The sequence below is a fragment of the Heliangelus exortis genome, chromosome 12 (genome assembly GCF_036169615.1).
Source record: "Heliangelus exortis chromosome 12, bHelExo1.hap1, whole genome shotgun sequence".
NCBI lineage: Eukaryota > Metazoa > Chordata > Aves > Apodiformes > Trochilidae > Heliangelus > Heliangelus exortis.
The window spans coordinates 4,653,120-4,677,267 of NC_092433.1; the positions used below are offsets into that span (position 1 = coordinate 4,653,120).

General features: G+C 44.1%; 1 protein-coding gene across 3 annotated transcripts in view; it reads right to left on the minus strand.

Annotated features, from left to right (window-relative positions):
* The window catches only part of RAD54L2 (RAD54 like 2), a 47,202-nt gene extending 24,373 nt beyond the window's left edge, over positions 1-22,829 (minus strand). For 2 of the 3 annotated variants that reach the window (XM_071755594.1, XM_071755592.1), the window contains exon 1: positions 22,679-22,829. In XM_071755594.1, coding sequence (XP_071611695.1) covers positions 22,679-22,829 — 151 coding nt within the window. Of the gene's footprint in view, positions 1-8,928; positions 9,490-22,678 lie in introns of those variants that run through there. The other variant, XM_071755593.1, reaches the window with a different exon arrangement.
* Between the last annotated feature and the right edge of the window lie 1,319 nt (positions 22,830-24,148).

A 24,148-nucleotide genomic window follows, 5' to 3' on the forward strand; every position in this document is an offset into this window, starting at 1 on the left:
TTCTTCCCTTTTAACCAGGATTAATACAAGCTCTGGTGAAACAGACACACAGCAGGATCAGAGAGGTTTTTTTAAAAAGATCATTCTCATCTGAGAAGGAGCCTGAAGACTAAAACCTGATGATAAATTTAGCCCTGCATTGAGTACAGGCCTTCATCTGCCACAGCCATGCCTGCTCAGGCTGGTGTTTGTCCTGCCATTACAAGTTCTGGGGTGAGGAACACAATCTGTGCCTCAGCCCACATTCCTGATACATGCATCTAGATACTGAGATCTCTTCCATGCTGGTGACATCACCAACCATCACACTGATTCAGCCCCACTGGGACTCAGAGGACAGACAGCTTCTGAGGCAGGTCCCATCCTTGCCACTACAATGAATCAAGCTGCTTTTCACAGAGCTTAACACAATGATAAAAACACAAGTCACTTCCATCTAACCATGCAATGGGTCCCACCACACCTGTGACAAGAGCTGGAAGTTAGTAGCAGGAATTGTTTTGCTACACTTTAATATTCAACTCCTGGTTGTGTACACAGCCGAAATCTTACTGCATATGGAAAGTGATGCTCCCTGCTGCAGCCACATGGCTGTGCTCCAGCATGGTGAGCTTCAAGCTGTGTAACTGGGACCCACAATGGAACAGAAACACATTAAGAAACAATAACTAGACACAGAAAAACCTATTTTGTTAAAGAATAGGCTTGGTCTTTGGGTCGGAGGGAGTGTGGGAACAGTTTCACTGAACAGGTCCCACCAGGTGATCAATGGAATAATTCCTGCCCCAATTCTGCCAAGCCTACATCTACAACAGAAATGCAATTATGGTTTTGAAATAGCAACTCGACCAATTACTCTGACATGGCTATACAAGTGTCTTTTTACACAACACAAAAATTCACCAGCCATGTTTGCATGTTGACAATTGCCTGATCGTGCTGAAGCCATTAGTGTACTCTAGGAAGCCCTGGGCAGTTACCCACACTGCCTCAATGAGAAAAGCATTGCCTCCAGCCCACAGGTACATCCCAGCACAGGGAGATCAGCTACATTTGTCACAGCACTGCTGAAGGAAGAGTAGGCCCAGGTCCACTCAGCAGGAGACATCTGTGGGTCAGTCGTGGTCATCAGCAAGGATGTAAAACCAATCCCACCCTTGCACACTGTTGACACTGGGAATCATTTGGAACAGCAGCTGTTGGGCTTGCACCAGCTTTGTTGTATGCTTTGCACTGTGCTCACCAGAAAAGACACAAAGAGGGCTTCCTGAGGATAGTGGTGACAGCACCAATGCACACTGCAAGCTTGTCAAGCAGCTGGTCCTTCAGGAAGGTTACAGCTTTCCAGGTGACAGGTGCCCAAGCATCCCCACCAGTTCTCTCTTATGGACACCTGCACACACCCAGGCACTCTCTCCTGCAAAGAACCCTGAGCCTCAAGAGGGGCACAACCACCCTTTTCTCATGCACTTCAGATGTTCAAAATATCAATATAAAAAAAAAAGCAATATCAAAACCCATCAGATCCGATTACTCATGTCTCTGGTTTGTGCTGCAGACCAGGGGTTACCAGTTTTCTTTTCTCACTAAGCAGCAGCAACCACCACCCCCAGCTGTACATACAAGCAGGGGGAGGTGTTTGGCTGCTCAACCAAGACTTGTGTATTACAGTTTAGAAATTGCTGTAAGGGAGAGTCGTGACTGCTCTGGATAGCTCTGCTTCAGATGCTGCCCCTCAGCACCACACAGAGGTGTGACTCATGATGCATAACACAGCCAAAGATCTGTCCCACAGTGGACGGATTCTTCCTATTGCACCCAAACTTATGAAACACAGCTCATCACCTTCTTTTTGTAGAATATTCTCAGACTTTCCATAAAACAGCATGGGATGCAGCCTGGAGAACATTCTCCATCACCTCTGACTCTGCAGTGAACTGCTTCTGACACAAAGAATCTGCTCTGCAAGGGGGAATCAGGGTGCTGTGAAGTGACATGAAGCAGCAGGTAAATTTTTGGGGATGTGAATTTTCTCTAACACGTTGTTTTGACACCAAGGTGTATGAGAAACAGTGTTACAGCTGCATCCGAACTCCAAGGTAAAACTCAGTAAATCCAAAGATGTGTGCACACAACTAAACATCCACAGCTCTAGCAACAGCCCAGCACTTCTATGACACAGAAACTGCCGTTCAGGACAAGACCCAACAGCTCCTTGTCTGAAGCTGTTGCACAAGAATGTGCAGAAGACCCCTCAACAGAGTAAACACTGTGTAAGCTGGTTAATTCCTCAGTTACTAGCTAGCTAATACAGGTAGATAGAGGTTCACTCATTCTCCTCCGAGGCCAACATCTCTGCCAGGGGAGCTGCAATGACTTCAAGGAAGGCACACCACTGAAAATCAGACACTTGTTTATTTCTAAAATCATGTCACGATGGCAACTCAGAATGCTGAATAAGCACTCTTGCTGAGTCTCTGGGCACTATTTCCTACCCTAAGGACAGGGATGTGCACACATGGTGAGGAAGGTAGCTGCATGCAAAGCAGCAAGGGGTTAATGTTTGCTTTGGGAGCTCTCTTTTGTCCTGCACAAAGAGCAAGGAGCTGTTGAATATTATTGCAGTCATTCTGGGAACCTCCACAGAGTTTGTGGGCAAAGAGCTTGTCAGAGACTAGCTGGTACTAGCTAGGACTACTACAGCCAGTACTGAGCTGTCAGAGCAAGAATGGGAGGAGCACTGAGGGATGGCAGAAGGAAGACTAATTGCACAGCTCCAGCTGCAACACTCGAAGTCACTGACACACTGAACTACAACTGTGCCAAAGGCTAGAAAAGTGACTCTGCAAAGCAAGCCCGACTGCAAAGGCACTAACAGGTTGGAAGATGTTCTCTGGGGTTATGTGATGTTTTCCCAGGACACTGGGCAGGTGTCTAGGTGATACCAGAGTTCAACTGTACTTGGCACCTGAAAATCGTCTCAGCAATCATCTCAGAGGCTGGCAACAGCCAGAGTGCTTTGGGTCATGCTGCTGTATTCAGCTGAAGAGGGAAATAAATATTTTCAGAATACTCTTTCTCTGTGTGCAACCAGTGCAGCTGTTGCACGGATGTCACGCAAGGAGGGAGGAGAGGTACCAGCACAGACCACCCTCTCACAGAGATTGCGAAAAAGCTTGAGCACCCCAACACTGGAGGCAGGAAATTCCTTGTGAAACCCCTCAAGGATGGCGTAGCAAAGGGGAAGCTCAGGCTCCCTTCCTCCACAAAGCCCCCTCCCACAGCCTGACACACATCAACAGCGAGTTCCTTCCTCACAGAGCACCAGGAAAGCCACCCCACAGCGGGGACGGAGGGGGACGCAGCCCCTCCAGGGACTCAAGGCTGTGGCCACCCCCTGCAGCCGCTGTCAGGGCAGCTAATTACCAACGAAGACTTTGTTCTCCTTGGAAAATAATCGGGCTCAGTGTTTGGTGGCAGGACGCCCCTCCCTGCCTCAACTGCTTAACAAAGCCCTAATTATATAAGCTTTATATAACCCAGCACACCTACCCCCCCGCGCCGGCCGCGCTCCCCGCGGCACAGGGCCCGGCACGCCAGGGCCCAGCCCTCCCCAGCCACCCACTCGATGACAACAGGAGAGACAGCATCAGCTTTTTGTCTAAACCCATGGCTTCTGGAGTGCGTGGGGGGTACTCCTGTGCTTGTCTGGGCTCCCCTTGTGGATGTCCTCTCCTCGCTGGGGCCATGGCTGCAGGAGGCTCCCAAGCCAGGCATGCTGCACACCCCAGCAGGGAGGGCAGCCACATCGTCCACTTTGGGCAGTGGGACCTGCAGCCTCACTGCCTGCTGTCCTCGCTTGACTCCAGCAAAACACAGCCCAACAATGAGAGGAATGATGGATTTCCATCACTATCCTTGCCCCAGCTCCACTGAGTCACAGCCATGCACCATAGGGCACAAAGACATCGTTTGGGATAAGCCTGCCCAGCCCCAGACTTTGCCTGCTCCCAGAAGAACCTTCCATTACCTGTCAAATGGCACATACATCAGCTTTAGCATTTTCATCCCTGTTGCTGATTTATAGAGGAGTTAACCACCTCAGGTTTGTGGCTCATACTTGTCACTGTAACCAGACACAGCGACTGTCACATTGGCAAAACAAGCAGCACTGCTCAAAGCCCGAGTAACTCATTTTTCATTTCTCAAGGTAACTGCAAAGCTATTAATTGCTGCAGGTTCAAGACACCTACATGCCATCTGCAGACTGCCACTGAGAGATGGTGGCAGACTGCCTGCATCCCCGGCCCAGGACCAGAAGATAGAGATGTGAAACCAGCTCTGAAGAAAATGCCACCAGTACAGGCTCTGCAGGGCAGAGCATGGGGAGGGAGCCAGACCAGGAACATACAAAAGCCAAACCCATCTCCAGACTCTTTCTTGGGCAGGAAGTAAGCCCAGATCAATGGAAAACTTTAAAAGATAAATTATAAGGAAGAACTTCCCTTCTTTTTTTTTTCTCTTGGAGGTCTTTCAGCATATCAGTTACTGACAAGGTTATGCTACAGAATAAAACCACTTTCCTGGCCTGAAGGAACCATTCACAGAAGTAAAGGGCAGGAGCAAAGAAGACACCACCCAAAAACCAAAGGGAAAGTAGGCAGCCAAGAAGTGCCGAGAGGCAAACTGGAACATCAAACAGCCAACTTTGGTGACAGACAATACATCTTCTAACCCTGGGATTATGCAAGCAGAACCAGGCCCTGAATACCCAAGAGCTCTTGTTCTGGCTGGGCCTCAACGCTGCAGACGCTGAGACCCGGGTTACATAAACACCAAAGAGCACTTATATAACTATAGTATGGCAGCCACCAGCACCCTGTGCCACCACAGCCCCACAGGGAGCTGCTCTGCACAGCCCTGTGCCTGGGCACCTGCACCCAATCCTCTGGACCTCACTCAAGCCCCCAGAATGCACCCAAGCGGGGTGCCCCAGAGGTTGTCCTCCCTCTCACCATGGAGGAGAGGCTGCCAGGAGCACCCGGCAATCCGTGGCTGTTTCCAGCTCTGATGTGCTCTAAGGAGGGCTGTGAAACTGCAAATCAATCATCTCCATAGTGGTTTGAGATAGCAAGAACCAGAGAAATAGAAAATGCTGTACTTAGCATCCCCTCCTCTAGATATATAACCAAAATCACTTTTCCCAATAAAAGTCCTGAAAGTTAACATGCAAACTGCCTCCCCCTCACAAGCACCCCCCCCACCCAAACACTGACACTGCAGGCAGTAGCCCAGACAAGGAAACAAAGCCAGGAAAGGCACCTCTTAAGGTAGCGACTGAAGCAGGGATGGGTTACATTTGTCCTTTAGCCGGGGGTGTGTGTGAGAGCAACTGAGTTACATAAAACAACTGCACTGGAGTCAGGAAATGTTTCAGGCTCGAATGCTGGGAAGTTTTCAACAAGCTTTGTGCAGGAGGGAATGGAAACCTCCCCTTTCTGCTTATCCCAGTTAACTAGTAACCCAGAATATGGCTTTGCCAGCCAGATTACAAAAATTACCATAGGGATCTAAACCACAAGTAATCAGATTTAACTGTCAGAGCTTACTTATTTTCACAACAGTTCAAAACTTTTTATTTAAAAAATACGGCTTATTCTATTAAGGTGAATAAATACTCATTTAGGTAACAACGATAGATTTCCCCTCCCAGTTTAAGACAATAGATGCATATGGGAGAGCTTGACATGATCCCAGAACACTGAATCCAGCTGGCTCCTACGGTTACTCTTCTAGGGATAAATTTCAGGGACTAAGAAAAGAGGACGAGTAGGGGAGCAAGCATTCTGCATTATGCAATGATTACATAAGCATTAGTTTACACTAGGTAGCTGGGAGTTGTGGTATTAGCTTTATACCAGGACACGCTCAGAGCAATGAGAAATAATAAAGAAGGGATTATTGCTGCCACACGCTTCCAAGGCCACCAAAATGGCAAACAAACAACAAGCACAAGCCAAACTGTAATCTCTGCCTCAAGCCCTCACCAGAGCTTCTTTCAGGACCTGTTAAAAGGGAGGGGGGGAAAGACACCTGACACTTGTTCCTAATTTAAAAGAGTGACATGGGAAATAATCCCAGTGTAAAGCATCCTTCAGCATCTGAGTGCTTCTTTGTTGTTGCTCATGGTGGCAATGGCACAAGAAAGGAGATATTTCAAAATTATAATACCTGGCATTAGCACTCTAGTTCAGTGTCAAAGGAGTTCACAAACATGACACAGTCCTCACAATAACCCTCATGTCCATCTTGCAGAGGAGGAAGCTAAAGCAAAGAAATCAGATAGACATTAATGCTGAGTAACTCCCAAGTTGTTGGCTCCCTGTCCTACTCTCTGACCAACAGGCCCAGGCCCTCTTTTCTTTCCTTAAATATAATTTCTTACTTGGAAAAACAAAACAGAGTTGTGGATTTTTTTAGAACTGTAACAAAGCACAGAACTTCAACTGCATTCTCTTTGTCAGCTTCAGTCTGCAAAGTAATTTCAGAGGAATTTTTAAGGACTCTGTTTAATGAGGGAGGCATCTCTTGGGAGAAAAATGAAAATTGTCGAGTGTGAGCCTGTATGCCACCACATTCCACTGGCACTTCTCCCATCAAGTGCAGCCAGAAAAGTGACCTAGAGCACCAGAGAAAGCTAATAAAGACCAGGATGAAACACCATCACTCAAAGAACAATCTGTTTCTAGTTTTCCTTTTCAAAATATTGGTGCTCCTTTGTGTGGAGCTGAAGGAGTTTGACAAAAGGCTGAAAAGTTGTTCATAGCAATAAGACTCACACAAAAATTGAAGCCATGACACCCACATCTAAAATACGTAAAACTCCAAGAGCTAAACTCATTACATCCTGGGAAAAGACAAGCACCACTTCCTTCAGAAAGCTGCTATAACTACAACTACCCCTACAGTCAAAAGAAAAAAAGTACATGTGTATATGGGGAGGAGACAGGGCTATTTTTAAATAAAAGGTATTTTCCTTGCAGGGCAACAGCTTTATTTTCAAGTGGGGGATAGGTACTGTAGTGCAATAAACCTTGATTTATTAGCTGGAGGGTACCACCTTAAAAATGATTAAAATTCCCTCTAACTTTCCAGAAACATTTATAGAACACTAAAGCAAGAGTGCAGCACTGCACATACAACCAGTTGCTACTTTGAACACCCCAAGGAAGTGTTCAGGCATCTGGAGTGAGTAAAAGCCATGTAAGCCAGAGAGGAAAAGAAATACTGTCCAGTAGCTGAAGCACAAAGGCAGGGAGGAACATGAGGCCCCAGTTGTGACCCGGACCCAGACTCATTCTGTGACCTTGCACAGTTTTATTGTCCTCTTCGGGGACAAGGCTATGGAGAAGTGGGATGAAGCCCTCCTGGATTCAACAGCCAGAGCATAACCATGTTAGGTCACTTAAAAATGCTTCCTCAAACAGACACAGGTAGAACAGATTGTGACAAACCTTGACCCAGACTTTTATAACTTGCTGAGCAATGCTGTACAAGGAGGAGTTAATTTGTATTCTTGCTCTCTTGCATTTGTACAAATGACTCCCAAAACTACCTTCCATTCCAAACTTTTGGAAGGCCTCTAACCTTGCATTCTCCCTTCATCTTTGACATACAGTCTCATTTTAAAAAGCATCTTCCCCTCCCCTGTCTTTTCTTTTTATACCTATTATCTAGACTGAGTTACATAAGCCATTTGTATCACCCAGATTCCTCATTTATCCAAACTCATTTTGCATTGTAATTCCTGTCTCTTCTCAGTTCAGACTCTCCCAGAATTAGCTTCTTTCTTCTGCCACCACAACCAGAAAACTAAGAAAGCAAGAAAAAATGAATTTTTTTGCTAGAATCCACCCTTCCCACTAATGGACAATAAACCCTGCACGGATCAGTTCCATAAAAACTCCTTACAAAGACCACACTGCACTGAACTCCTATGACAAACCAGGAACGCAGAGCTGGAACTCCTGGGGACCATTTCTGACCTTCAGAGCACGAACTCTGTGAGGTATTTGCCACATGAATTAGGTGGAAGAGTTTGGCTTCCCCACCTACATGACCTCAAAGTAACAAGTTACAAATTTAAAATCTTCAAATCTCAACCAAGTTTATGCTGCAACAAACACCCTCCCACCAGCAACCAAACTAAGCAGTGACTGCTCCAAAACAGTAAATTGGTGCTAGGGTTTCACCAGCATCTTCCATTAGATGGTGCAGGGGGGAAAGAGCCAAGTAGCTCTTCCATCTCTTGGGCAGCATTTAGGGGATCTGGACTGAGCACCAACAGCTCTGCCTCCTTCCCAGCCTGCTGCCTGGCCAGCAAGTCACCAGATATTTCACTGGCAAAAGTATTTTGCAAAACTCTTATCAAGTAAGATGATGGGGGAAAGTATACACAAAAAGTTGAAGGAGGTAGAGGAGAGATCAATAGGTATAATATCACCACTGATACTATCAAGTGCCTCTTCTCTTGGTGAAAATTACTTTTGTAGCATTACAATGTTACAGCTGCAACAATAACAGCCAGACCCAAAGTGTCAGGTCACTGAAGTTTTTAGAACTAAAAGCACAAAGAAAGAAAGAGCTTCTTTCTCATATCCCCTCCATCAAGCCAATGAGCACACAAGACTGAAAATGCAATAACTTCCATCCCTGTCTGGTAGGTAACAAATTAAAACCCCAGCCCCACAGAAGAGTCTGTGATGCACTTTGCTAACCACTGACTGGAGTGCTCCAGCACAGGGGTAGGAGAAAGAAGAGTCTGTAACAGGAAAGCAAGAGGAGGGGAGGGAAACAAACAAACAAACAAAATTTAAAAAAAAAACCCCACACCCACCCAAAATTAGCCCCCATCAACCTGTGTCCTACCTGGAAACTGCTGAGACTCATCCAAGAGTAACATGCTGCCCAGTGCACTGAGGCAAAAAGCTCTGCCCACACCTTTGCCCCAACACTTGTTCAATGTGGCTGCACACTCTCAGCCCTTCTGCTATTCTTGTCTCGGGGTCTTCGGGACAAAAGTTTCCAGTGACTCCCGACAACTCCTTATCTCTGCCGGCAGCCCAGCAAGCTCTAGATTCCCTCTCACTGGCTGCTCAGTTTGCAGAGCGGGAAATGCGTCCTGATAAAACAGTCCAGGGAACAGGCAGGGAAACCTGCACTTAAGCTTTCTGAAAATAACTTTGGTAAATAGCTCCTAGTGCTCGAATCCACCCGGTGCCGGGAATCAGAACACATAGATCCTCCCTGCACCCAGCCGAGACAGAGCAGGGTCACTGCTGTTATATAACGAGTTAAATATGCCTCGTGTTCAGCCTAAATAAAAATTGTCACTATCTCCTCCCCTGCTTGGAGAGTCAAACAACGCAGCCCTGCCCGAGGTAGCTGCTGTTCCACTGGGGACCGATGCCTGGAGCTGCGCTGCCTGCCCGGTTTGGCTTCGGTACGTGTTCCCGATCAGCGGGAGCAACCCCGGTTACTCCTGGGAAAAGAGTTTTAAAACAGAGAAGAGCAGGGAGCCCGAGTGGGTGTGTACGGGGGAGGTCTCTCCTCTCTCTCCTCTCCTCTCCAGCGGCGGAGCTGCACGCAGTTCGAATCGGATCCTGTTCAATTCACTCAGCCCGTGATCCAGTTCAACTAGTGGCAGAGACCAAGACTGAGAATAAAATAAAAATCCTTACATAACCAGCCCGGCTCCGGCAGGGCCCCACACAAGGGGAATCCCAACAGACAACAGGACCATCAGGGCAGGGGACAGGCAGGACCATAACCCTGCTCCCAAGTTTCACAGTGCAACAGGAAAAGAGGAGGGAGAACGAGTTGCAAAAAGAAGGGCAGCTTTTCCAGCTTTGCAAACAACTACAATATCTGTGATTTTACGAACTCTGTGCACAATGCCTGCTAACTTTCAAGGAGCCTGGACATCTGAGACTGAAACCTGAGAGACTGTTTGGGAGCTGGTAACCTGTTTGCACAGTAACAGGCAAAAGAGCATCCCATTTGTACAGCACTGCTGGTCTGCAGGAGGCTCTGTGCAGCAAATGAGATTTCCCACATTTTAGGAAACAGTCTTTCAGAATTTGTAGAATGTAAGCTTATTCTAAGCAAGACTTCCTCCCCATCTGCACCGGACAGGCACAGGAGGGAGTAAGTTGTGGCTGAACCCCTAAAGGCTGACCACCATGCCTACACCCTGCTTTCAATGCTTCTAAGGCTTTTCCACACCTGATTCCCTTCACAGGCATACCCCATGCCAGTAACAAACAGCAGCTCTGAGCTGACAGACATGTAATGTAATGACAGGCTTACACATGTAACAGACATGTAAATGAAAGTGAGCATTTGCCCACATAATGAAAACTTTGCCTGAAACAACCGGCAAGTGAGAGTCAGGAACACCAGGCCAGACACAAGAAGCCTGAAGCAGGCTGAGTCTGAACAGCCCTGGCACAGGTCTGGAGGACTTGGGGACAACATGCTGCACTCATAACAGACAGTAAAGGTTGATCTAGAGGTCTGCAAACACGGCCAGGGCAGAGCCTGGTTTATGTGAGACTCCAGAGATTTTTATTAGAACTTTTATTTGAGAGGGTGGTAAGGAGCAGTGAATGCTTGCGGCCATTAAAATACCCTCGTTGCCTCAGGGTACATCAGAATTTTGAAACAAACCCAAGGTACTGTTTTCATAATCACAGCTATATAGATTAAAAAAAACCAAAAAAAACCCAACCCAACCAAACCAACCAACCAACCACACACAAAAAAGAGGGAGAACTGTACTAAAATTAAGAAGCTGGGTAACAAGACAGCCTTTCACCTGTGTCACAGATCCAAACAGCCTGGCTGCTACACAAGAACAAAGTGTTTATCAAGGGGCAAAAGAAGGACAAATATATTAAGAAAAGTACATAGCAGATCTTGCACCAGGCCTTATAAGGACTTTGTAGGTTTGGAATAAATAACCAAACATGACCTCAGCATCTGACCTAACAGATTTATGTTTAAAAGACAAGCATTTGTGCAAATACAACTGGGGACTTTCCAAGATGTGCTTATTACAGCAATTAAGCATGAGGAAAATGGAAGCTCAATATATTGGGGAAACAGATGACCTAAACCAGCCCTTTCACACACAGAAGGGGGAAAAAAAAAAAAAAGAGGGAATTTCCTTCTTCACCTTAGTGTGCAACATGGAGAAGAACTTTTCTAGCTTTTCTACTCACAACAGCCTAGTGGTGAGGCCATCATGTTATCCATGATAAATATGTATTAAAAAAGCCAAGAATTAGAGCTGCCAGAAGCAGTCAGTTTATAAAATGATCTCCTCATGGAAGGTAATCTTGTTATACATAAGCACATTTACTGAAGAGCTTTTCTGTGAGGCCAGCCTTACCACTAAGGAAGAACATTCTCCCTCTCCTACAGGTCTGAAGTCTCACCTAGCTGTCACACCTCACCTGCCTCGTGCTCAAACCACAACATCTTTGCAACTGTACACTGTGTTATGAATTAGAAGCAGCTTCTCAAGAAACTGTTTTCACTTGAGATGTTCTTTTACAAACAACACGGGAGATAACTGTTAAGAAAAATAATATAAAATTCGTATTTTCACAAAATATCATGAGAACATAGCTTTTATTGAACTGACAAGTCTTTTCAGCAGCAGTGTCAGCATCCCTGAGCACTGCAAATTCATAAGGGTTAAAACTCACACCTAATTCTGCCTACACACACAAGAAGCTTGACCGTAAAATTTTTCAGGACAGTAGCTTCTCCGCATAACAGGGAACACTGGAGATGGAAAGGGAGGAATTGAACCTAAACTCAACTAAAATTTTTCAGCAAAATATCCCAAAACTTATCACAAGTGGCTCTCCTTTCCATCCTTTCAAGCTGGGGTAGCTCCTTCCCCATTCCCATGTCTGTTCTTCACCTTGAATCCAGTTCTCTCAACCCACTGCTCCCCTTGCTGAGCTCCGCAGGCAGTTTCAGGACTGCTCAACACTGACCTAATTCAAGCACAGCATGGGTGAGAAGCACTGAATCCATAATGTGCCACTGTGTTCCTGGTCCCTGCACTCTAGGGTGGTCCCTTGCCCTCCAAGGATTGCCCCATGTGGTGTTCATCCTCAGTGCCAACCTGCAAAACAGAAGGGACCTTCCTAGACCACCCTTGACTGCTCTGTGCTGGCTTTGTGGTCCCTTCCCTTTCTCACAGGTGTGCTCCACATCCACCAGCTGCTTCTGCACACCCCAGTGACCACCAACAAATGGTGAAGCTGCCTACAAATCTAAACAGTTTCTAAGTTATTAAAAGCAAATTAAGCTTGACAGCCAAATTTCACTGTTAATTACCAGCTGCTAGTCACACATACAAATGTCACTAAGGCTACTTCCCCTGTCCTGCCTTTTCTGTTGCATTAGCAACATGGAATATATAGCACAGTATATGTTTTGAGTTGGTTATGTATTGGTGGTGTTTATCAAGCTAATACAGTTCAGAGGCAATCAAACTTCACAATGCTATCTGTTGAAAACTGAACATTGCTGGGCTTTGAGGATCACTTATTTTCCAAACAAACACTACACTGTAAATAAAAACTCTGAACAAAACATGGAAAACCAGAGGAATCTTTCCATTGGTTTTAGTGAGTTTTGGACTGAACCATAAGGCATAAAATTCAATCAATCTGTTTTTCTCCTTTTATTTGCTTTCATATAAATCTTGATTTATTTTCTTTCCCACACTCATCTAAACCATACCAGGGGTGGGGATGAGAGAAGTTTTACATAATGTAACAAAAATCTAATCACAGAAAATACAGGTAGTGATGAAAGGCTGTGCCTTCTGCAAGTGCTTTTCTGACTGTCACTGTGCCAAAACATAACGCTCCATACTTCAGTCCCAGGCTTTCTAAGGTTTTTTGAATCTATTGAAGAAAACAATTATTGTTAATTATACAAGATACAATGGTTTTACATCAAAGAATTTATAGCATAGATACTTAGCATCATCTTAATCAAACCTAAATCCACTGAGCTACAATCCCAGTTGTAGTCAAGAAATGGATTCTCATCTCTTCCTCTAACTTGCTATGTTTCTGGATGATTAAGATTACACCAAGTATTTGTGCACCACAGAAGAGTGATTTTGAACAACTTTAATTTCATTCCAGTTTTCATCTAAGTGCAAATTTGACATAAATCACAAGCAAAGAGTACACAAGTGCTACTTTAAAACTGCTTCTAATAGTCCAAGTATTTAAATATTTTACATAAAGATTACCTATATATGTTCTAATTTCAGAATTTGTTTTGACAGAGATTTAAACAAGTTTCTGTTCACCTTGCCCCAAAAGATTTTACCTTGTAGATTTCTCCTGTCTCATCCCTATTTGCATATTTGCAAGTGAAAATAATGTCTCCCGACTCCTACTTAGAATTTCTTTGAGACTGACTCAGTGAACTCATGTTTGAAGAGAATGTGAATACAACATCTTCAACATCTGTAGTACAAACTACTGTTACTAAAATAAAAAAATAGGTACTGCATCAAAAAACAACGAGCTAGACACCTCCCAAAGTTCAGTGTTGCAGTATTCTATAAAGACTAAGCTGGAAATTAAAATAACTGTCACGGTTTAACACTACCCCGGCAATTAAACAGAATGACAGATGCTCTCTATTAATTGCCCTCCCTGATAAAGAAAGGAGGGAAAATAAGGGAAAGAGACTTATGGGTTGGAGACTAAACTACACAGCTTTAATGAAACAGTAATGATTAAAAGGGAAATTACTAAATATATACAAAGATACAAGAAAATTGATACCACATTCCTCTCTCCCTTCCCCCAGTAACTCTCACATCACCACCAATGCTGCAGGGCAGCCCTGGGAAAGTCCAGGCTGGACTCCTGGAGTCGCCAGCAGTCGGGATCTGGAGGCAGGAACACAGATTCAGGCTGGCAGGGATCAGGACCACAGGCAGAGGAATGGACAGAATCCTCCCAGGATGCCAAAGCAAACAGGGACAGGAGAAGAAGGGGAAGCAGGAAGGGGTCTGAACCTTGTGATCCCTTACATTTATATTGAGTATGACGTGTATGGGATGGAATACTCTGTTTGGTCAATTTTGGCATCTATCTTGTCTGTTCCTCCCCACGGGAGGGCTGCAGGTGGGACCTCTTTACTCCTTTTCTTCTTCCAGAGGGCAAAATGTTCCTCAGAACTGAGCAATGGCCTTGGCTCTGCACACCAGTCTCTGGCTGTAACTATAAACATCAAGTGTTATCAGTCCCAGAAGCAGCTGAGAGAAGCAACTGACTGAGAAACTTGCTGTTCATTTCAGCAAGTGCAGCTACTTACAAGAGACTTAGCAAAAGTACAAGACAGAAAATCACCTTTATCCTGGCCCAAACCAGGACAATAATAAAGCACAGCAAATAACTGTGATGTGATATTGTGTTTTAAAATCTGAAGAATACTTCTAATTTAATTGAAACAATTACTCTTCCTTCCAAATTGGCTGCTGCTTCTTGACTACAAGTGCTATACTTCTACAACATATACATACACACATACATTTTATTTAGCCAGTTGTTAAAAACACACAATATCAGATAAATTAAGGAAAAATAAAAATAAAAAACCCTTGTATATTTCAAACTGAAATGTAAAACAGAGAAATGTTTCACCTAGTAAGTCTGAAAATAAAAGGGGCACTGCCTAAAATGTATAGCAGAGGATTTTCACTTTGGCTTCATCACACTCATCAGGCGACCTTGGCAAAGTCATTTTGCCACTCCTCACCTCTTCACAGGGAAAATACCACACTGCAAATTTGCTGATGAGTTTCCTTGTTATTTCCCCATGGTTTCAGAAGCTGCAGATGAGAGAGCATTAGCAATGGACTAGATGCAGTGACTACTGGCAATATACATGGGGAAAAAGCAGCACTAAAGTGACAGGAGCGTGACTGCCCTTTGTTAGAGATTTTTCTGCCTGTTTTGTGAAAATAGAAAAGCAAGATTTTTGCCAATAAAGCACAACCCCCATACTCTGCAGAGCCTATCAGAAAAGCAGGAAGAAACAAGATACTTCTCTCCACAGAAGACTTGGAGTAAGGCTTTGTTCAGCTAATAAGTGCTCGCCCAGCGCCCCTGCTCCCCATGCACTTGTGCTGCTCTCACGTTTATGGCAAGTTTACAAACAAAGTCTGTAGCTAAAGGTAAAAAAAAAAGTAATTTAAAAAATCTGTATACATATATATACAGAAAATGCAAAGCCATGGATGTGGGCTGTTCTTGAACCACAGAGAAGGATTTCTATTTTGTATTCCATCACATGCAATAGATCAAAGGGAAGGAGGAAGAAAAGAGGGGGGTGGGAAAGCATCACTAGTTATAATACCACATCATTTCAGGAGCTCAGCCAGTCCCTGGGTCTGAAGGAAGCAGAGCTCTGGCGTCATCACCTCCTTTTAAAGAAGTAAAGCAAGTCATTACTCCAGGTTATGCAACACACAGACTATGCCAGACTTCGTGCCACCCTCTGGAAAAGGAAGCCACTGTCACAGAGAGCCTGCGAGGGGGCAGAGGAGTCACGAACGTTTTCATTCAGAGCTTCCCCTGCTTAGGATAAGCAGAGAAGACTGGGAAAGAGTCAGCACTTCTGCACGGAGCAGGCTGACAGCAAAAGGCTCAGGGACTGACCTGCTCTATCGTCAGTCTGTAACCCCCTGTGAAGGGGGCTGGGGGGACAGGACTTGTCGGGATCCCATCCTTCCTTCCCACAGCAGCAGCAGGCCGTACCTCACCCCGCTGAGAATAACCTCATTCCCAGGGTGAGTTAAAAAGCTGGAATTGGTCAAATAAACCCCCCAGGTCCCAGGCACCACTCCTCCCATGCTCCTCTCCATCCTGTTACTTTCCCCTATTCCTCCCACGCAAACAGCCTGTCAAAAAGGGACTTCCACCTGCCTCTAACACCCTCTGATAACTGAAACTGCCCCATCACAAACAAAATGTCCTGCAAGGCAATCTGCAGCTTTGGGCTTGTCAGAAAGGGAGCTAACAAAGCAAATGGTTCTGGCTGTTCCCAGCAAAGCATCCAAAAGAATTATTTTTCTTAATATCACCATGTAGTGAGTCTACTAAAGCCACTTCACAGGAGCTGGGTGCCTGCATGGACAGTCACAGCCCCACACAGTGATGGGCAGGTCCAAACCCCTCAGACTTCACACAGAAACACCATTTGTTCTGAAAGATAAACTGTACTGCAAGGAAACTGCCAGAATTAAAATAATGGGTAAATTATGCAGCAGTCTGTAACTAAGCAAAGTGCCTGGAGAAATTAGTGGAGCTTTTGCCTAAAAGGAGAGGCAAATGTTCCTCCCTGCACCTTCAATGTAACCTTTCTGCATTACTCAGTAACTAGGATTGCTAAGACTGCAAACACCAGCATCCAGACTCTCTTTACCTCTCATACTAACTGTATCTTTTGTATTTTATTCTGCTGGATTGTGGAAACAGAACACTGCCAGCTCCTAACTTTCTGGGTCTCAGGAACAAGCACAAATCTTGAATGTAAGATTTGCAGAGGCAGTGAGCGTATGCTTAACAGACACAAAACTTCTGAGATGCTCTTATCCCTTTCAGTAATTGAGAACACAATTAAAACCCCTCAGCTTCTTAGTCACCTTAGAAACACACCCAATATCTGCAGTTAGACACACATTTGCTAAGTTATCCACAACCAGCTGCCTGAAGTTAAGCCCCACAGTCTTCACCCATATGATACAGCATATTTAAACAATCTGATCCATAAGGATCATTTTCAGTTTCCCATAACAATCTGATAAACTTTAAAGACATGCCAATAGGTAGGATAATAATTCACAAGTAAAGTCCTTCATGTGCAGTAATTGCTTTTGTACTTCTGTGATACCATATGTGCCACCCTCCTTGCCTGCAATTATAGGCTTGGAAGACAGTCTATGGAAAGTCAATTAAGACCTTAAAATCTACCTGGTGAGTGGTACATGGAAGTTCAGGTCTGGATTCCAAGGCTAACAAAGATCAGGGCCATTGCAGAGGCAAAACAGTAACTGCTGAGGTCTGCTTCCCCCAGGATATGCCCTTCCAGCCTCCCCAGAAATAGTACTGGTGGACTCTAGAGGAAACTGCATCCAGTCAGAACTAACCAAACCACAAGAATCAAGATAAAGGACAAAAAGGAACTCCTCCCTTTCTCCCCAGAAATCCACTTTGTGCTCTTGCAAATGGCAACTTGCAGATTACATTATAGGATTATTACTTACTGGCATGCATGACTCTGGCATATGTACAACAAGAATAAAGTAGAGCTTAAAATTAATGGCATCCTTCTGGTTGTCTCCCAGTGCTTTTCTAGAGTTAGAGATGTCCAGACTTCTGTTACTTTCTGCACCTTTTTCTCCCACTCATTTACTTTCAATCCACAAAAAGAGCCTCCTCTCCAAGCTTACTCCAACAGGACTGCACCTTTCCTTAGCCTTGCCACCAGCCTCCAGCTAAACATCAAGGACAGGAGATCAAAGCACATTTATCACCAGTCTGAGGCAGAAAGCAAGAAGCAATCATGTGCAGCAGCAGATGGAAGCATCTCGTGTAAGGGTTCCTCAGAGAGGGGCTACAGTCTCCAAGGCTGTCTGAACCTTGGGATGACCATCTACCCCTCATACCACAGACACAGCTGTCAGAAGCTGCTTTCTAAAAGATAGGAATGTATTTGCTCCTCCTCCTCTTCTTCTTAGCATAGAATCATAGAATTGGCTGGGTTGGAAGGGACCTCAGAGATCATCAAGTCCAACCCTTGATCCACTACCACTGCAGTTCCCAGTCCATGGCACTGAGTGCCACATCCAGGCTCTTTTTAAATATCTCCAGGGATGGAGAATCCATGACTTCCCTGGGCAGCCCATTCCAATGTCTGATCACCCTCTCCGTAAAGAAATTCTTTCTAATGTCCAACCTAAACCTCCCCTGGCACAACTTGAGACCTCTTGTGCCCTCTTGTCTTGCTGAGAGTTGCCTGGGAAAAGAGCCCAACCCCCCCCTGGCTCCAACCTCCTTTCAGGGAGTTGTAGAGAGCGATGAGGTCTCCCCTGAGCCTCCTCTTCTCCAGGCTGAACACCCCCAGCTCCCTCAGCCTCTCCTCATAGGATCTGTGCTCGAGTCCCTTCACCAGCCCGGTTGCCTCCTTTGGAGGGCATTCTTAAGGAATGCATTTCATTTCCCAACAGATAGGAAGGACAACTTAAAATCACTGATTTCAAAGAGAAAATGGTGTGCAGCCTAGTCAAAAGTAGAAAGCAGAGACTTCAGGTTGCTTCTTTTGTATTTACCAATAGAAGTAGGACCATCTAATTCAAGTAAAAAGTGCAGGCAAACTACATGTTAACACAGCAGCTCCCTTTCTTTTTTTCTTTCCTTTTTTCCTCCAGCACTATAGTCCTTTCTAAATCTGGGTAGAAAATGGTATAAAAGAGGATATCATTTAGCAAGGTATTACCCAGGGAGACTGTCTCCACACTCTGACTCTCATTGTCATACATGTGAGTGTAACGATTTATAAGAATAACTTCAGATGAAAAGCAAAACCTTGTGTGCATGACCCGAGGAGCCTGCTAAACAAACAGATTTATACCAGAGACTTTCTTTTCTTCCCCTTTAAGGACAGAAATTTGCTGTTTCCAACAACACATTTATCTGGGCACTCCCAAGCACACTGGTTTTGGTTTGTTTCCAGCACTTTGTAGGGGAGATAGTGGCACAACTTTGGGGTGGGAAGCACATGAATAACATGATTTCCCAAAGCGAGCCAGCCCTTCCCCGCACCTCAAGGATGTATTCATGTACTGTGCAAAAAACAAAACAGAACAAAAAAACCCAGCACTAACCAATCAAAAAAACAAAATGCTTATAAACTGCACAAGGAGAGAGAGACAGAGGTGAATATTAACCCACACTTCCAGATCACTTTCAAAACACATTTCCAAAATAATTTCAGCTTTAGTAACTCCAGGAACTAATGAAGTTTCTAGTACATATGGCATTAACTACTGATTTTTTCCCCTCAGGTTAGACAAGAAAATGATCCAGGCAGCTACAAATTGATTCCATTTTCAACTGCACTATTTGCTGCATGCACCATGATGATGAGCCACAAGGAGATACAAAGGAACTTCACATTAAACAAAAGCCATTCTTGCTATAATTTCATGCCAACGTTATTTTCTCCAACTACCAAGTGAAAATTGTACACAAAGCTGAGCTAGCAGTACCCCTTTACCTAAACAGGCTTTCCTTCAGCCTGTTTAAACTTCAGAGTTTAAGGAAAGAAAAGAGCTTTTCAAACCTGAAGTACCAGTGGCTGTCATCTGAAACAGAGGACTCCTGCCTTAGTATCCCAGGAAACTCAAAACTGAGTACCAAGAAGCACACTCCAGTTCAAACAAAAAGCTGCCACTGGCAGTTTCATGATCCAGAAACGAGAGGTAACTGTTTAAATCTGTCATAATGCTATCAAGTATCACAGACAGGGGTGAGCACAGTTTTAAGAGGCTAAGGTGAGGAAAGGGTCTCTCCCCTCAGTACCTTCCTGTGCCAATCTTTGAGATGTTCCCAGACTTGGCTCTGGTGCCTTCACCCTACTAAGAAGCTGCAGTGCAAAAGAGCACAGGCTCCTGTGTGTCCTCCACGATCCTGGGACTTGCAGTTCTGTACCACCAACACAACTGTGCTCCTTATTCACTCCTCTCCTAGGGGACATATGTCCACAGAAAGCCCACACAAAGCAGTTTTGTTTTGCTCCAGCACTTTGTCAGGGAGGAGGAACAGTAGAAGTCTGAAGTGGGAAGAGGGAGTGCAGACTGCCTCCATCTTCTCCTGTTCTTCACTAGTCAAACAGAGATCCTGTGGATCTAGTATGGCCACAGCCCTGGGGAAAGAAAGAGGGGACAGGAGAGAAGAAAACAGGCAAAGTGGGCAAACACATAGCAGAAGGCAAAGCTGATTGCATGGAGATTGCCAAATCACAATAGTACCTTTTAATATGCTATTATTTGCTGTTCACTGACACATCTGTGTATAACAATCACAGTACTACTGTGGTACAGAAAAACTGTCCATTGCTATACCCCAGAACTACTAATTCCAATCCCTGTCTGCTGTACCAGACACCCAGTAATGCAAACACAACTAGCAGCCTTTGAGAGCAGCATCTGAATGCCTCTGCTCATTAAGGCATCTTTCAGAGAACTTAAACAACCAGCTCTTTACACTTTTACCCCCGAGTTACACTTTTTGAAAGTGTTTAACCCATATACTCAGAGGTAAGAAAACAAGTAATGTGCCATCACAATTAATAGCAGAATTACAGCAATATGTATGAGCAGGAGACAATGAGTTCCAGAGACTTCAATCAGAATAAACCAAAGACATTCAGGAAGTGAAAAAACAGAGTACTACAGTGGGATTTGTTCAAACACTCAATAGCTTTCCTTGGGAAAGCTCTAAGGTATGAACAGTCCCTGCATCTGAAATGATCTTTGAAGTCCATATTGGAGGTTTGTTTCCTCTTTACTCAAATTAGCTTTTATTCCTATGGAGCTCTACACAGCCCTGAGCAACTACTGTGATGACAGTAGAAGTGCAGGAGTTGAAACAGCCCTTTATCTCTACAGTCAGGAGTACATTACATTTCTACTGAAAAGGATTTAGGGAGTTAACAGAAAAACTTCTTAGTAGTCACGCACTGAAATCATCAAACCAAAACATGATAAAACAAGTGCTGCTACCCACAAGTGATGAGAAAACAGATGCAGTGGGCTGGGATGACAAGTCTGGAAAAAGCAGTGGAAGCCTCTGGCTGGGACTGAAGTGTGCTGCTAGGATGGGTGTGCAGTCTGACAGCCACTGGGAAAGGCTTATGAGCATCAGGATGGGTATGTCCTGGGAGAAGTGCTCCAGAAAAAAAATCTAAAGCTGTAAGAGCTCCTACACATAATGCTAGAGTTCATTAACTCACTACTGCTGAAGAAATGTATAAAAGATGTAAACTGTGTGGTTATTTACCCCACTTATCCAGAAGTACTCAGAAAACTACCCTTCTGTGCTCTTTTTCTTCCTTGAGGGTAGAGGAAAAAGGTTTAAGAACTGTTTTTATCTAGACTGAAAGTTTGTACCATAGAATTCCAAACTAAAGTAAACTCTAGGACATCCATGGGATAGCCTATACTAAATGCAAACAAAATTTCAGGTAGTCAGAGCAGAATTGAGAAAAACTGCACCAAAACTGAAGATTGCACTCTTAATTACTGCCCTGTGAAAGAACACAAAGAAAATTCTGAAACTGAAACCAACACAAGTAATAATTCCACACACAGCAGACATGAAAAAGACAAAACCAGGTTAAACACACAAACACTGCTAAGCTTGAGACCAGATGATCCACCCCCAGCAGGTGTGGATAACATTACAATAAATAACCCTGGAAGGTTCAGAAGTAATCTGAATCACCATCAAAACAATGCAAACCTACATTCCCAAAACAAAACCACTATTTTGCAAGCAAGCACTAAAATTGTTAATTCTGTAATAATTGTTATAATCACTAATATTTAAAACAAACAATCAGTTTCAGTTTGGAGAAAATGTGTAAGCAGCCAGTCATCCTTCAAGGAAATAACTGTTAAAGATTAATAACCTTCAGCTCTGGTAGATAGTGCTACAAAAACGCTCAGCCACAAAGGAAGGACAGATACCACTGGGATCCCCAGTGGAACACCCACAGAACAACCACAGTACCAGGAGGGGAGCAGAAGAGCACAGCTGGGAACAGAGAATAAACTTTTAACAGAAATTATTAAAATTAAGCTTTTAAAAATCCCCACAGTACAAACATTAGAGTAAGCACTTCCTTCTTGTGAATAACAGTAGCTGTCCTGAGAGGACTTTTATGAGTGGGGGTTATCTACAAAGAGACAGGACTATAAATATCAGATGGGCAAAATATAATGATCCTCTCAGCTCTGAGGTTAGCTATACTTCACAGGCCAAATAGCAAGAGACTGGTTTTATATTAGATCTAAGGTAAAACAGACATCAAATGACATTTTTGAGGCAGTATCTAGCTGTAAAGAGAACCAGAAAAAACAGAGTGGACACCTCCACCTGTATGCTGTCATAAAAGAATATTTTCCAGCTGTTAAATATGATTGCTGTAAATAAGCAATAATTGCCCACAGCATCCTCACCAGATCCTTTTAATAATACAAGTAATTGTAAATTGATTTATTTACTACTTTATATAATTGCTCAGAATCTGTAGCTATTTTTCAAAAATTATCTTTCCTACAATTTATGCTTGTGGCTTGATTTCATGATGGAAATTTTTTTTTGCCCAGGAATCCAAATTTAACCTACATTAAATCCCTGTTGAGGCCAAACACCCACATAAGCACTTCCACCTACCAGGCACTGGACAAATCCTAACCCTTACTCTACCAAGGTGTCACTCACCAAAATTAGTGATTTTATATAACAAATGTATGCAGAGATTCACAACCCTGTCCACTTACCACTTTCATCAAGTAAGTCCTCCTCATCATCCCCATCATTGTCCTCCTCCATCGCCTCCTCCTCATCTTCCTCCTCCTCCTCTTCCATATCCTCCTGCTCCAAGTCCGGGTCCAGGTCCGGATCACTCCCTGAGATTGACTCGTCTGACATGATTCCCAGTGGTGCTCCTTGTGCATTACCTGCTCATAGTCTACCGTGAAGCAGCCCTGCCAGAAGAGAGAAGAGGTACACAATGAGCCCTGTAAATCCCAACCCTTGAGCCTCAAGGTTCAAAATCACAGCAGGATTGCTGTGTATGAAAACACAAATCTGGCATCAGTCTTTCAAATAACAGTTATATCAGCCCATGCACAAAATCCTGTGTAGAAAGTGGATGCCATAAGCAACACATCATAATGATACAGAAGCAGTATCAGAACCAATATATTAACTAATCACTCAAAAAAAACCACCTTCTTGGTGTCTTTGCACACAGCAGAAAGACTCCTAATATCAGCATCTGATAACAAAAAGATGCAAAAATAAACACATCGTGTGAGAAAATTCAGAGCACTGCTGTCCAAACATGAAGCTAAAAAGAAGGTTCAGTCTCAGAATCCCCTGTGGGTACCTGTTACCCTGACCCTGAACACAGAGAACACCACCCTAGACAGAAACAGCCCTCTTTACTTAGCTGTACCTGCTGCAAAGGTCACCCAGCTACTCATCACAGCCTGCCTGAAGTCTCCTTTCCAGTCTGGATGGAAGACAACAAAGATCCAGTATTGAAAACCTGTACAACCCTTTGAAGAACAGGGCAAGAAGAAAAGCAAACACAAAGGAAGGATGGATCAGGGAACTTTCATTTCCTTCCTCTAAAGGACAAGACCAGAGCTGCCTGTGCACAACCCCTCTGTTATCCCACCTCAGTGCATCACAGCAGAAATGATGGTAAAAAACCAAAAACAAAGCCTGTAGAAAGGTCCAGGGCAATCACAAAAGTCACAAGTTAATCTGTTTAGATCATGCACTGCCACTTCTGGGTGATGCCTGTCTGGGCTCTCCACTTCTATGTGCAAATAGCTATACAGGAGCTGTGTAAAATGGCTGAAAACAAACACAACAAGAAAAGAATATAAAGAAGGCACCTTGATCTCAAGGAACATATAGCAAAAGATGTGTTCAAAAATCAAGCATCAGAAGAGTTACTATTCACACATTCCCCAGAAAACTTTAAAGAAGAAGGAAACATTTCCTTGTTATTAATTTTCCACTGTCCTCTACTTAGACCACATTTCCAGTGTATACTATATAAAGTTTGAGAACTAGTCCTTTAACAAAAATATTTCTAAGTAGACAAAGTAGCACACAAATCTACAAATACTCTAAGGAACAGAAAAAATTCATTTTCTTCTGTGTTCCAGCAGTAACTATGTGAGCTCAGAAACCTGAAGGTTAAAGACACAACTCAACACCCCTGTAGCAGGGCT